This window comes from Onychostruthus taczanowskii, unplaced genomic scaffold (genome assembly GCF_017590055.1).
Source record: "Onychostruthus taczanowskii isolate IOZ18803 unplaced genomic scaffold, ASM1759005v1 scaffold5, whole genome shotgun sequence".
Lineage (NCBI taxonomy): Eukaryota > Metazoa > Chordata > Aves > Passeriformes > Passeridae > Onychostruthus > Onychostruthus taczanowskii.
Window position 1 is genome coordinate 1,993,694 of NW_024502568.1, and position 15,228 is coordinate 2,008,921.

Genomic DNA, 15,228 nt, shown 5'->3' on the forward strand with positions numbered 1-15,228 from the left:
TGTTCAATCTTACACTCACAGTGCATCTCCTGGAATGGCAGAAGGAAAGGTACATGTGCTGCCCTACACCTAAGAAATGATGATGAGACTTTCCACCTGTTTTCTCTAACAAGAGAAAACACCACCGCCGGGTTCACCCTCTGAGTTGTTGGCAAGCCTTTTCCTCGGGTGGAGGGTGCTGTATTTCTGTGACAAGGTCCACTAAAATGGATAGAAAACCCTTTCCCTTTCTAATCACACTTGTTAGAATCTTTGGCCTGGATGGGCTTTCGAATGCCCAGAGCTTTAGGAGTGTTTAACAGACCCAGAGTTTAGAGGTTGATCTGATAGAGAAATTAACAGAAAATGTGTGTCAAGGATGTCATGCTGTCTGTGGTGCTGTGTTGCTGGGAGCTGCAGGGATAGAACAGACCTGAGCATCAGTACTAAGAGTGTCAGTGTCTCTCTGAGGCAAGGAAAGATTGGGGATTATTTCTTATCTGCACTTAAGCACTTGCACAGGGGTCAGTCATGACCCATTGTATCTTAAGCCTGCCCTAAGAAGATCTGATCCTAAAAGACTGCATATTTGGACCCTGAACATCTCTTTTTCCTTTCCCAGCTCAAGTGGGAGCAGAACTGGCCTTCTGCCTGCAGCACTGCTTGGTGCTTCAGGACATCCTTCTCTCTGGTTCTGCCTGTTATTTTCTTCCGGTGTTGGTGCTCCCTAGTTCACCCAAAGCTGCAGAGAACCATCTTGAGCCCATCTTGAACTACTCTGTGAAAAGTTTCCTCTGTCTTTCCTCTTGGAATTCTGCATGCTACAGAGCAGGCCTGGCAAGCGCAGTGGAGCTCCGCATTCCCTGCACCTCTCTGTGGCAGGAAGGCTGTGAGGTGACGTGTGCTAATTCAGCCAGGGAAGAGGTGATAATACCATCTGTAGTGAAACACTTGCATGTAGAGCTTAAAACCAGCATTCATACAGCAAATGACTTTGCATGAAGCCAAACAGTTCTACTTCCCTGCTTACAAGCCTGTTACCATTTCTCATTGTTGGATATGATCTGTTGTGGAAGAGATTAATTCATTGACTGTCTTCATTGCAGTCTTAAACAGGCAGGTTTAGACTCAATTCTACCATGAGTACATAGTTTGAGAAAAGTTTCCTTTCTTAATATTCTTATTTTCCAGATGACTTCAGGGCCCCCATACTATCACACAGTGCAAAGTCACTTGCAAAACCAAGGCCCATCAAGAATAAGCAAAAGCATTGTTTCATCTTAACAATTCTGCCAGGCTGCCCCCTCCATATGATCTTACCGAAGTAGCCTGAAAGGCCCAGAAGGTGAGGTCAGATGTCACAAGCTGCTCGTTTTTTCTTAGTAGTGTGGGCTGTTACTGTGCAGTTGTCCCCTGTCTGCTCTTCTTTGAACGCTGAATTAGTCTTTCAGTCTGTAAATAAAGCCATGAGCATGAAACACAGGACAGTTTCCTTTCCACAGTCCTGTGAATTCAGAATGGTACTTCCTTGATGGAAAATGGCAGCTCTTCAAGCTTGTGTGAGCATGCCAGTGAGGAGTGGCTAAAGGGTTTCCCCAAGCCCAGGGTCCTGCTATTCAGCATTACTTCTGCAGCTTATGAAACTTGTGTTACCAAGCAACGGGAGTGCTACGCCCTTGGAGATCATTAGCATAATGGTTGGTTCCAGAAAGCAAGATTGAGCTGGATGGAAAAGAACTGAATGGCATGCAGTGCCTGGAAATGTTGTATTTCAAATTATGCTGAAAGAAAAAGCATCTGGAGCTCATCAGATGCTGTTAGTCAGCTTCTAACATTGCCTTAACTGTCCATTTTAGTCACTTGACTATTTCATTTTACTTGGCTGTAGCAGAGTGAGAGATACTTGTCTCTGTGTGTTAAAATGGATGGTGTTTGTGATATCATCCTTACCATGTGACAAATGGGATAGATGTAGACACAGGAGGGAAGGCTCATTCAATGGTGCAGCAGAGAACACACGAGCTGCAATTTATCTGTTCATATGTATCTCTCTGTCACATCTATCTGCAATATCTATCAGTGACCCTTCAAAACTCCACTTGGTGTAATGATTTCCATCTGGAGCATGTGAATTTTTTGAAATTTGTCCCTATGACTGATGTTACCAAGCTCAAGCTTCTGGTAACTGATCACAATAATTTCAAAATAATACCTGAAAGAAATCCTACTATGGAAGAGAAGGAGCTGAGTGGTTTGTTTAGGTGTTATTTACAGGAGAGGCAACATTGAGGCCTCTCTTGCTGATAATAGGACCAAGATATTATTGGCATTAAGAAGCTGATGACATTAATGTACTTGTCCGATTCCAGGGTTGGCGATTGCATTCTGCTCACCTAAACAAGTTAACTGGATTTACTTGATGTGTTTCTTCATGACCTGAATTATGCCTGAGTGCAGCATCTCCACAGTGCAAATGTTGTCCCTTTGGTTTAAGCACTGTGAATGCCCATGGTGCAAGCAGTGTTCCATAAATGAGGGAGATTTCTTTCTCCCCACTCCAGCCCTTTCATGACACCCTGCTTCAAGGAGCCCTACTTGAATATGGTTTTTATTTTGAATTACATGTCAATGCTTTAGCACAGATTAGGCATAACTGGAAGGTGGACTGGTATAGTTAAACAAGGAAGATGCTGTACCTTTAGACTAAAGTAATGTAACCTAGCACTCTTCTAAGTTTGAGAGAGACAGATTATTTCACATGGGAAAGTTGGCATTTCTTTTGAAGTCTTCTTTCCTCTGTTAACAGTATGACTTAAACCTAAGTTCTGGCTTACCAAAAAGGAGATTTTCCTCATCTTTGGTAATTGTAAAGATTTTTAAAGAAAAGTTGGTTTAGGAGAGCCTTGACACAGTTTTTTAGAATGTAGTCTGGGGGATGGAAGGAAAAAAAAAAAAGAAAATTAAAGCAGATATATGAGAACCTATTAAATTTATTGGAATTTTTGCATTAATTTTAGTAAGGGCAAAATCTTATCCTTTGGGATTATCTCATCTGCAATGAATTTCCAAATGGGTTGAGGTCCACCTGTCTCTAGCAAATGGCACACTCACAAGGGTGAGATCATAGTCTGATGTTAATGGAAGAGGGATTAATAAATCACGTATAGAGTAGCCAAAGGTGCATCATCATTAGTATACATTGTGTTTACATTCTGCCATAGCTGGTGTCCTACAAGTACCTTATAAATTAAGATATAGATAGATCTGTAGGTGCTTTTCTTGATTTCATATAATTTCACTCCCTCTAGAACTGTAGTTATTTGTGTTTATAAAGCACTTCAGTTTCTTTTACAAACCAGCCATTGATCATTTATTTGTTTTTAAATTCACTTACTGCAGTTGGGTAGCTGACCTTCATCTACTCTGAACTTTTGCTGTGCTGTCTAGAGAGGTGTTGGCTGAAAAAATGCTAATTGATTATCAAGGAGAGGGTTGGAATATGCTTTAGCTGCCTGTAATGCAATTCTTGTTTTGACACCCTGAGTCAACAGAGGAGAATGGAGAATTTCAGATCTCTGGGGAATTAGAGGGAGCATCCTCTAAGACCCAGAAGGATGGATTTTACAGGGGAGAGACTACATTTAGCCTGGCTTATTTTCATGACATGGTGAACTTGTCAACCTCTTTGAGTTATGTACTGCCTCCCAAAGTCAGCAGAGAGAATTATTTTGACCCTTGTATGGTCTTATTAGCTGTTTAAGGCTTGTGATGAGTAGGGCAAGTGTTTCCCTAGGGGGTCATGGCACCCACAAATCAACATATGTATATTTACATAACATGCACACAAGACTGGCCCAGTTTAGCCCCATGTGAAGCATTTTATAAAGCTCTCCCCTGCTTTCTAACTCAACCAGAAATCCAAAATAAACCTGGATGGTTTTAGTGAGCAAGTATGCCCCTGTGGAAAGGGAAGAACCTAACTTGACCACTCTGTAACAAACAGCCTAATCCAACCACACTTCAAATAATGCCAGGAATCCTGATCCTGTTACATCCCTTTAAGATACCCTCTCTGAGTTCCAAATGTGTTTTGGAGGCCTTAAAAAGGCCACTGGGGCAAAGTTCTGTGAAATGTACGTAGAATGTGAGAGGACTTTATTTCAAAGGGTAAGTGTTCATGATACTGCTTTTTTACTTTGGAGTTCCCACATTCATGAGCCATGTGTTGCTCAAACTGGGGGTGCAACACAACTACTCAATAGAATTTCTTCTGATTTACACTGTGTAAATTGTATATGTTATTCTTTTTTTGGACAGAGAGTGACGATCATATTTTTCTGTACTGACATGAACTCTACACCTTTGTGTGTACTGGTTTCTAGAAACACAGCCTATCGCTATTAGGTTTCATATGCTTAGCAGAAGACAAGCAAAGCTTAGGAATTGTAGACCATGTGCTAGAATTCATCTTGGCTTTCATGTTTATACATTCAAAACCCTTCTCTCAGACACACACTTTTCTCTTAGCAAAGAATAAAATAATGTGTAAACCATAGTGTTTTTCCTTTATGTACACTATTAAATAGTCCACGATTTAATAAGCAGTAAAATTATTCATAAGTATGAGAGGTGGTTGACAAGAAATTACTAGTGCCAATTCAATAAAATGGTAATGATCATAGACCATTCTGGTGCTTTATTTAGATCTTTAAAGCTACTTTAAGCCTTGCTTTGTGGATTTCTAGTGTGATCCAGCACAGAGCACAGGAGTAAAATATAGCAGTTAGTTATTCCTGCAGTAGTTTTATAATCTATGCTGAACGGATTTCCTTACACTTCATGGAGTGAAATGTCCTGACTCTGAGCTGGCACCTTAGATTTGTTTTAAAGGGAAGAGTCTCTCTTACCACCAGTATTGTATCATGTCAGTAAGCCTGCTTACTTTGGCAAATGAAAAGTTTCTTTAGTCTGTACTGGTTTTGTGTGGTATAGAGTAAATTTTCCACGTTGTAGAAGAAAATTGCATTTGGATTTTTGCTGGAAGCAGTGTTGATAATTCAGAGATGTTTTGGTTACTGCTGAGCAGTGCTTACACAGGGTCAATCCTCAATCCTTTCTATCTCTCAAACTGTTCCACCAGGACCATGGGGAGGCTTGGGGTGTATAAAACGTTGGGAGGGAACGCAGCCAGGACAGCTGATCCCCACTGGTGAAAGGCACGTTCCACAGCAAACTGTATCGTACTCGGCATATAAACCTGGGGGAATAAGAGGCAGGGACATTCCGAGTGATGTTTGTTTTCATAAGTCATGGTTACATGTGATGGGGCCATGGAGATGGCTCAATACTGGCCTGCCAAAGGGAAGTAGAGAGTGAATTCCTTTTTTTGTTTTGCTTGTGTGCATTTCCTATGCTTTACGTGTTAGACCATCTTAACCCACAAGTTTTCTCACTTTTTCTCCAGCAATTCCTTCATCCCTATGCAGGGACAGTGCGTAAGTGACTGTGTTGGGCTCATTTTTCATTTACCAGCTGGGGCTAAAGCATGATAATCCAGTTGTCACTTGCCTTACTTGGGTGTCTAGATGTTGACAAGAGTAAGTCCATGGTCTTCAAATACTGACATATGTTCTGGTTAAGTGCAGTTGAAATGAAACGTTGACTCTTATTTTCAAGTGAATTCCCCTGCTTTTATTTGATCTTTTTGTTTTGGTTTGGTTTTTTTGTTGTTTTTTTTTTTTGTTTGTTTGTTTGTTTGTTTGTTTTTATTCACAGTTTTAATATCAAGCTGCATTTTGAGAACGAAAAATGTGGAAAAGATATGTTCCTTACTTTCAAAAGTATTAAAATGACACTCTCTAAGAATTAAAATCCACTCTCTAAGAACTATGTTGGTTGCAAAGTGGATTGTGCAACAAAAGTCTTTGATATGGAGACTGAGAGGGTTCTGTTTTTAAGTCAGTGTTTTCCGAATGCTTCCCAAAAGCATGAGCTTTTGAGAATAAGGCTTCAGAACAGAAGCAGACAGGCTTAATGGTACCTGTCATTAACACTCTGTAGCTCTACAATGGCATGAGACTGGGAATGCAGACTAAGCAGTGTGGCTTAACTCAGAACAACAATAACCTAATCAACAACGCTCTAATTTTGGAATTATTTGGTCAGTGATAAAACTTCAGCCTTATAGTGTTGGTGTTCTCTCATTTTTGTGTGATGGGAGCAGGGGGCGCAGGGAGCACAGATGTTAATGTGCTGGCTTTCTCTTATTGTCCTGAAGTAGGCTGTTTCAATTAAATGTTTGTTCCATACAGGAAGCACGCAGGAGGGGAAAAGACAATGCTTCAAAAGTGGCAGGTAAGCTAAATCTTGGCTGCACATAATTAAGCAAAGAATTTCACCACATAGATATGTCTGCGCACAGATATATATGTGTGTGTGTGTACACATGTACCTCAAGGCCTAAGCTGTTCTCTCACTGCTGGAGGTGAGGTTGTTGGCAAGAGGAGCACAGTATTTACATCTGGTTATTGCAGAGTTTTTGCTCCTCCTGCTATGAAGCATATGGTGCTACTGTCTGCCAGATTAAGTGTGATTTTATGCACATTTTTAAATTGAGACCAAAGAGCCACCTAGTTGAATGCCTTTTCACAGATCATCTATACAGTTAAATCAATGCACAGATGTTTTGCTGAGCTGAGAGACGTGTTTACTTCTCTGTAGCCATGATCTTGGTGACTCAAGGCAAATGAAGAAATCCATACCTTCTTGCTTATATGTAGCACTTTGTGCAGCATTTTCTGTATGGGCAGTTGTCCAGGGTTTTCCACTATCCAGTCTGCATGCATTTGGCTCACTTTTAAATCAAGAAAAAGTGCTCTGTTATGCAAATACAGCATAAAAGCACTGCGTGGTTATAGACAAATGCAAACGGCCTGTCTGAAGAAGAGACAGAATGAAGACAGGTTCTGTGGAATGGATTGTTGTATAAGAGGTATTGTGTTGATCTGAATGGCAAAGGATGATTGATTTCACTATTTATATAGTTCTTGTTTTGGTGGACCTGAGAACCACAGGCCTGTGAGGGTGCTTTTGCATGCCTTTTTAGGGGCAGAGTCTGGAGATTTTAATGCTTTTTTCCTTTCCCTGCAGAAGAGGGAGATCAGCAACTTTGATTACCTCATGTACCTGAACACTCTGGCTGGCCGCAGCTACAATGATTACATGCAGTATCCTGTGTTTCCATGGGTCCTTGCTGACTACCACTCTGAGGTCAGTGCTGGCTGCAGAATTCCCTACTTTCTATGGCAGGAACTGAAAAAAGGATTGGTGAATTATGCCATCGAAGCAGAAGGGTCTAGACCAAGGGTTTAACATTTGAAGTAGTTTTTGAACTGTGCTGATTCCATAAGATTAACTTCATCTTCAAGTCAGCATACTGAGGATCATGTTCTGTGGGTGAACATCTGTTTAATACAGACATAGTTAAGGCCATGCTGCATCAGCTCAGCAGATAGGCATGGACAGGTTTCTGTGAACACAGAGGAGGAGCTTTAGACAGAAAAGCCTTGAGAGCAATTTGCAACCTGCCAGGTCCTTAATTTGTGAAGTTCCAGAGGAGGATAAACCTGTAACCTTCTTGTAAGAGTGAAACTTCCAACACAGCCTTGCCACTCCCAGTGTCACTGGGATAGTTACGATGTCTAAGATCTTAAAATCTGCATCTCTGCTGGGTTTCCTTTCAGACTCTAAACCTCGCTGATCCTCGTACATTTCGAGACCTGTCAAAGCCCATGGGAGCACAGACTGTGGAGAGGAAACACAAGTTCATCCAGCGCTTCAATGAAGTGGAAAAAAGTGAGGGTGAGTGTTTTAGGAGGCTAATAGACAACAGAGGCTTGAGTCCCCTCAGAACAGCCAAAAACTTTGCAGAGCTGTGGCTAAGGGAAACACCATGCCAAGAAGAGCCTCTCTCACTGCAGTATACAATCTGACTGAATTCAAAGAGAAATGTATCTTTGAAAGAAATGCAAGTACTGCCTTATGTGCCTTGTACTGCTGCATTCTGTTCTCTTCCCTTGGACAGGAAAAAAAGCTACAGCAGAAAGCAATATTCCCTTGAAAAACTCTTCTGTTAGCAAAGCTGCACACATTGGTTTTATTTGTTAGCAAAGCTACATGTAGAAGACTGCTGCATGCAGGTTAACTAACAGCTACCTTAAGAAAAGGAAACAGAATGTTGAGGCTGTTGACCTCTGGTGATCAAGACCTTTTTTGACACTACTAGAGAATGGGATGGTCTGGAAAGTTAAAGGCCTTATTCTTCAGAAAATGAAATGTGGAAGGCGAAAAATGAACATGATCAGTAGTAACTGTGCACATTCAATGCACATATTCAGTGCAAGGTGTGCTGTAACTCACAGGTCTTTGAACACATCTTCTTAAAATGCCTGTTCCCTGTTTAGTTGTATTGTGGTAACTGGATGCTATGGGCTTGAAATGGTGGGGTTTTTACTGATTTGTGTGCAATTTCCAGGAGACCTGTCAGCCCAGTGCCATTACTGTACTCACTACTCATCAGCAATTATAGTGGCATCTTACCTGGTCCGAATGGAGCCATTTACCCAGACCTTCTGTTCTCTGCAGGTAAGGGGGCAAGATAACTTCCCTCCTACTTCTTGATATGAACCATGCAGTGCATTACTGCGGCTGTGTAATGAAGGGGGATTAGTTCTTCTGACATTTGATATACACTGTATGTGGACTTGGGGCTTACTTGGGGCAACATTTATGCCATGAAAGTTGAGTTCAGTGAAAACAGCTTAAGGGGACGATGGTTGATGCAAAGGAGAAGGATTATTTAGCTTTGTGAGAGCTGAGGCATGTAAACAGATAATATTTTATTGTCTGTCTGACCATAAGCTTCTGGCTTTGGGGCAGATGAGACTTGGTATGATATTCTATAAGATGAGGTCTTCTCAACATCTTCAGAACATTCCTGGGCCAGGTGAGGACATATAGGTTCTGGTAGGTGTGAAATGATAGGGATCATGAGACCAACTTCCTGAAGTGGGACGAGATTGCATCCAATGCTCCGGAAGGAATATTTTGTGTAATCTTGTTCTGAACTTGTTACTGTTTATACGGTGCCAGTTGTGTACACCTTTCCCATCTGCCCAGCATACAGGGGAACCAAATTTCCCAATTGCCCTTCTCAGCAGGCAGTTGGTAATGCTCAAGCAAATAGACTTGGGCTGTAGCAGAGACTTGTTACCCTCTTTTCTGCAATGTGTTGTGTTATAATGGGGTCTACCAGGAGGACCATTCTCTAAGGTATATTTTTAAAGAGTATCTTGCTGAAATCTACCTACCCTTGTGAAGAAATACAAGAAGATAGCTTGGCCAGAATATTTCACACTTGGAGACTGCTGTATGCATAGTGCAGGATGACCATGTTTCCTGCAGCTTTCCAAGTGCTTTGCTGTTGTGGTTTGGGTCTTCTTTCCAGTGAAGTAATACAAATAAAGTGCTGTGTTAATTAAGTAATAAGCCCTGTGATATCGGCTGTTACCAGCAGTAGCTGATGGGTTAGTGAACCACCTGAGGCAATGGTTGCCATCACACTCTGTGAGCCATATGTTAGCTGCAGTCATGAATGACTGTGGAGCAGTTATTTCTTGTTGTAAACAACAAAGGCTGTTGGATCTCCCTGGCACACTTTTCATGCATAATGAGTTTGCAGTCTGAGTGAATGCTTTGTGACTGTGTTTGTGTGAGCAGCAGGTAACCAGCAGTTTTGTGAGCATAATTATCTTCAAAGGCTACTGAGATCTGAAACACGCAAAAAATGTTCTGGGTGTGGACCCACTAAAAGAAACTGTTGAACTCCTTCTGTTCTTATTCTTTTGCTTTTATGTTGGTGCATGTTCAGCTGAGCTCAGTGTTGTCATGTTCCCCAGGTGACTGGTTCTGTGGTAGCTCAGGAATTGCTAACTGTGAGATGCTTTCAGGAAAACAGCAGATCTGAGAACTGTATGATCAAGTCAATGTCAGGTTGCAAAAAGAGAACTCCCACACTTAAGCTCTTGGAAGGGTGCTGCTGCCTTTGGGAGCTGTGAAAGCTTCTCAGCATCTTAAAAAGTGAAAAAGCTACATTTATATCTGCCAAAGGACAGTCTGAATACATGACAAGGACATGCAACAAATTGGGCGCACTCTCTGTGAAAAATTGATGTTGGCATAACATTTTGTCTCTCAAGTCAGTTGATTTGCACCTGACCACAGAAATATTGAAGTGAGAAAGTATTGCCTTCAGTAGTGGGACTGTACAGGAGAAATCTTATTTCACTTTATTTTAAGTGTATTGAAATCTGACTCTGGAGAAAAAGTTTGTATGTGCTGTGCATATTGTACTGGAATGGAGGAAAAATTGGCTTATCAAACAGGTATTGGTTGGTACCTCCTGGGATTCTTTTCAAGAATTGGTGTCAGCACCACAAGAGAGCAGTAAGGTTTCTGTGTTTCCTGTCTTTATTGGAAAGGCATTCTAGGACCTGCCCTCAATATTGAGATTTGCTTTTGATCAATTCAACTCTTTTATCCCCTTTTTTTCTTATCCCACTCTTGCATTTCAGCTATCAGGTTGACTTTTCCTGACATTTCCCTCTCAAAAGTACTTATAGGGAGCAGGGTCTTTACTCTTCATGGTGTTACTGACCTTCAAGCAGTCACTAGCAGCAGGGAACAACTTCTTAGCATCTCTGGGCATCTTGTAAGTCTTTGCACTTTCAAAAGCAACTCTTAGAAACACTGAGGTCTTTGGGTCTAGAGCACCAACGTGATGGATGCTTAGTGTTACAAATTTGTGAAGTTCTGACTTCTCTCTAGAGACCATTTTGCCTACTTGCTTTGTCCAGACTACTGCTGGACTGTAGTTTTAAAAAGCATATTTTTTCAGTATTTTTCATGGCAGTAAGGCCTTTACTGAAAGGAAAGAAAACAGACTTACTGTTTCTAGCTGTAGAAAAGTCATAAGAGTTCGTTGTCTTGCAATCTAAAAGCATAAAGCTATTCTTGATTCTCTTTTTCCCTTTCAGTGCAGTTTTTGCATTCATAGAGAGAGAAAACTCATTAATTCTGATATAAATATATGCAAATAAATTTATTAATATAGGAAATGGGAAAATCAGTTATTGCTTCCTTTATAAATAATACAGGCTTAAGTTTTAAAGATATTACTTTTCCCTAAAATGAATTAGACAGCCAGAGAAAAAATCACATTTTTTCGTGGTGGTAATATCTTTAACCAGATTTGTTGCGCTAACAGCATTTCCTATGTATATATTATTTTTATTTAATACAGGTAATCTTTTTATTACAAATCATATTGTTTCTCAGGAGATTACCACCAGCTCTCATAAAAGCTGCAAAAAAAGATGAAAAAGCATCAATCACCACCAGACACGGCACTCTGTGTGCAGATTAAATATACAAAACCCTTTAATATGCTTCAATGAGATACTTGTTATCTGTTGATTTATTTATAGTCCTCCTTCTACTCTGTTTTAATTTCAATTTGAATTTGACTCCAAGGGTCCCTGCCTAATAATGATCAAGAGCAGGATGACCTTGTGCATCAGATTAGCTCCAGATAGGCTTGCTCATGTGATTAGCCACTTTTTCACTCTGTCCCTTGAATGGGTGTGGGAAGGCTTCACAATTGTCACTGGTATAAGCAAGAAAGATGAGTAGCTAAAGCAGAACTATGCTGTCATTTAGAGATGAGGCTGGACCAGAAGCCTGACCAGAATTCACCTTAGGGGAAAGAGGGGTGGGATCTTTCCATCTGGAATGTATGTTAAGTTCTGATGTGAGTCTGTCACAAAAGACAAGCAAGGAATGAGGCTTCAGCACTTGGGGTTTATTGACTACTGTCTTCTGATAACTTACCCATGAAAGTATTTTCTCCCTAAAAAAAAGATGTGGCAAAAATTACTTCTTGACTTGCAGTTGCCAGGCTGAGCAGGGCAGATCTAAAGGAGTTGCAAGCTAAGTGTGCAAGTACTCAGGGGGAGCCAAAAGGGCAGTGGTTCTTAGCATCAGAAACCCGTGTGGGAACTGCTGCTGGGGTTCATCTGATCTGTGGGACTGGGTCCCATCCTCACTGCTTAAATGTTGTTTGCCTATGTAAGAGATTGCAAGTCAAAACTTCAGCTGGTTGTTACTGTGCAGAAGTGCAACATCCTCCTCATCTGGCACATGCAACAGTCTACAGGCAGAGAATAAACTAACTGAAGGCTTTGTTTTCCCAAGAGGTCAGCCTTAGACAGAACCTGACTGCATCTCATCTCTTAAACAGATTGACTCTTGCACCTCATGTGTGTTTTAGTGTCTTCATTATACAATCCCACTGGTTTATTCTTTTTGCCTAGGGAAGCAGCTTTGAGGATTGAATGGCTGAGGGTGAGCAATCATTCACACAGGTTCACTGTACTGCAGAACTACATAAAGTACTCATTCTATCTCTGACAATCTCTCCTGAGCTCTGGCAGAGGGCTGTAGAGTTATGCCCCATGACATATAATCCAAATTAATTAACCCCAATGAGAAATATCTATATTAGCCTGGGAGCACTGCTGCCAGCACCTGAACTAGGTATTGAGAAACAATTAAGTTCTGTCACTTTAATACAGGTAAAAAGTCAGCTTTCCTCTAAAATATTTTGGTGTTTCTGACAAACTTATTCAGATGATCTCCAAAAACTGATTTTTATTTGGTTATTTCCATTATTATAGAAATTGTATGTTACATTAAATTCTTCCATACTCCATGTAGGGTTCCATATGGAAATGTAAACCTGGATTTTTACAAATACATACAGTAAATGAAATCCCATTAGGAAATTCTGTAGGGAAAATGATTTTATTAGAAGGCATATATCCTTCATTCAGTAAGTGCCTTTTATTTTAATTTCTCCTTGAGGCGTTAGTTCAGAATGATGTCCTGGTATACTAAGACCACTTTTGTCTAGTGTTTGACTCTCATTAATCTAAACTTATTTGAATATTCTCAAGATGTGAGGTAGTTTTTTATCTCCTTCAATGCTTACCAGTTCAGCTCAGGCCCCAGAAATGCTTTTTCTCTCCCCTCTTTATGCTGTCCTTCCTTCCCATACAGAATGACCAGTCTCTGCAGACTGGGCCTTTCCTGTGTTCCTGAATCTAATTAATGTTACTTCAGTGGTAATCTCCCCTTTTCCAAGAATTTTTTTTTCACAGGAGAATTGCACATGAGATTGTTCACAACAGTTTGGGTCACAATTGAAGTAGTCCATTGCAAACCACTCTGGGATGAAATAAATTAATTGCTTTCAGAAGCATTAAAAACAGGCATGGGGGTATTCTCAAGCTGTTCATGATGGCTCCTGCTTGCCTGTTATTGCAGGCTGTGCTAAGATTCCAAGCTTTATGCCCTCTCAATACACATATCTACAAATCGGGACTAAGAGAGCTCCTAGTGTACAGAGCCGGGACAGATCCTGAGACCTCCCCTTATCAATCATCTGATAAGGGGCATTGCAAAATTGGCTAAGATGCTTTTAATGTAACAGAATACTCACACTGAAGTCCTTTTGTCTGTCTCCATTTCACAGGGTGGGAGTTTTGATGTTGCAGACCGGATGTTTCACAGTGTCAAGAGCACATGGGAATCAGCATCAAGGGACAACATGAGTGACGTCAGGGAGCTCACCCCTGAGTTCTTTTACTTGCCAGAGTTCCTAACCAATGCAAATCACTTTGAACTTGGTAAGTTCTAGAAGGGACATAAGTGTTCCTCCAGCATCCTACCAAAAGGAAAGATCCAGATCATGTGTTGAGAGTTGGTCTCTGGTCTGTGTGGATGACACTTTCTAACCATGACATCAATTTTTGTTCAAATAATACTGCAAGAATACAAGCTTCTGAAACTGAATTATGTCAGAAGAACCAAGTTTCCAGCCCAGGAAAAGAAGCAAGTAGTTCCTATTAATTTCTGGGCAAAAGAATTACATGTTTTGTCACATAAAAGTTGAGTTTTATATAACCAATCTAGTTGACTGCTTCTGAAAGTATGGCCTGTATTATCATATTTGTGTAACTATTGAAAATGTATTCTTCTTTTGGAGATGTGTCAGTTGTTAAATGGTGTTGGTGAAAGGTGGTTTTGTTTTTTTTTTTTTTAATCTGCATGAAATAACAAGGTGATTAGTTTTCAAATGTCCCCACTGTTCAAAGGTTCTGCACAACTCACATGAACTTGATACATATTCCCTGTCCTCAAGCAGCATCACAATCCCCTCTGAATGTACACTCTCTCTGGACCTTTCTGCGTCCATGATGAAGGCTCAGAGAGAATCCAGAAAAAACACTATTCAGAAATAGGCGTGGCAGTTCTGGCTCACTTCACTTTACAGGACTTTCACACCATTTGCAATGCAAAGCTGCTTTCTTTAATAGACACTGGTTGGTTAACAATTAAGGCAGAGAAAAAATACCTGAAGAATCATCCTGAATTTGTGACAGCAAAGGCAACTTAACCCATTGAAATCTAGCTATAATTGTATTTAAGGTATCAGTGAAATTAGGCATGCTAAAGATAATAAGGTTTATATTTCTATATAAGAATAAGAAAAAAAAAAAAAACTGTTAGAAGTTTGTTGAAGGATAAGAAAGAATTAGGGTAGTTTCCTCCTGAGAGGAGGCCAAGAAGAAAAGCCTGGCTGAAATCAAGATACAAGAATGGAGTGTGGGGACCCAAAGGGCACCAGAATCTTGCCAGTAGAGAGAAAATATACAGGAAGATTTTAAAATAGACAAAGCCAAGAACCTGAATCTGTTAGCTGCTAAATTGTATGGAAACTTGTGGTCCCAGAGCTGAACCCCAATTTAGATTTGCTTTCATCCAGTTGCACAACACTGTGCTCTGAATTAAGAACATATGCTCACCTTCTGAAAGGAATCAGGTTGCAAAGGACTTGAGAACAAAATCCCTCTCAGTGGCTGCTTTGGTCAGAATATTTGGCAGTAAGGCCTGCAGGATTATGTATAAAAAGAAAGCTGTGCAAACACATTTGTCTTGTCTGCGTTTGCATTCTGTACTAAAATGGCTTGTGCTGAGGACATGCATATTTTTACTGTGTTAGTGACAATTACTGAACATTTTCTCACTGCTTTATCACTGGATCAGAAATCCCAGAACACCAGTTCTTCATTC

At 40.6% G+C, this 15,228-nt stretch overlaps 1 protein-coding gene across 2 annotated transcripts in view; it reads left to right on the forward strand.

Annotated features, from left to right (window-relative positions):
• The window catches only part of WDFY4 (WDFY family member 4), a 111,042-nt gene that overhangs the window by 76,291 nt on the left and 19,523 nt on the right, over positions 1-15,228 (forward strand). For both annotated transcript variants that reach the window (XM_041415488.1, XM_041415487.1), the window contains exons 47-51: positions 6,291-6,333; positions 7,129-7,248; positions 7,722-7,839; positions 8,513-8,622; positions 13,628-13,781. In XM_041415488.1, coding sequence (XP_041271422.1) covers positions 6,291-6,333; positions 7,129-7,248; positions 7,722-7,839; positions 8,513-8,622; positions 13,628-13,781 — 545 coding nt within the window. The remainder of the gene's footprint in view (positions 1-6,290; positions 6,334-7,128; positions 7,249-7,721; positions 7,840-8,512; positions 8,623-13,627; positions 13,782-15,228) is intronic.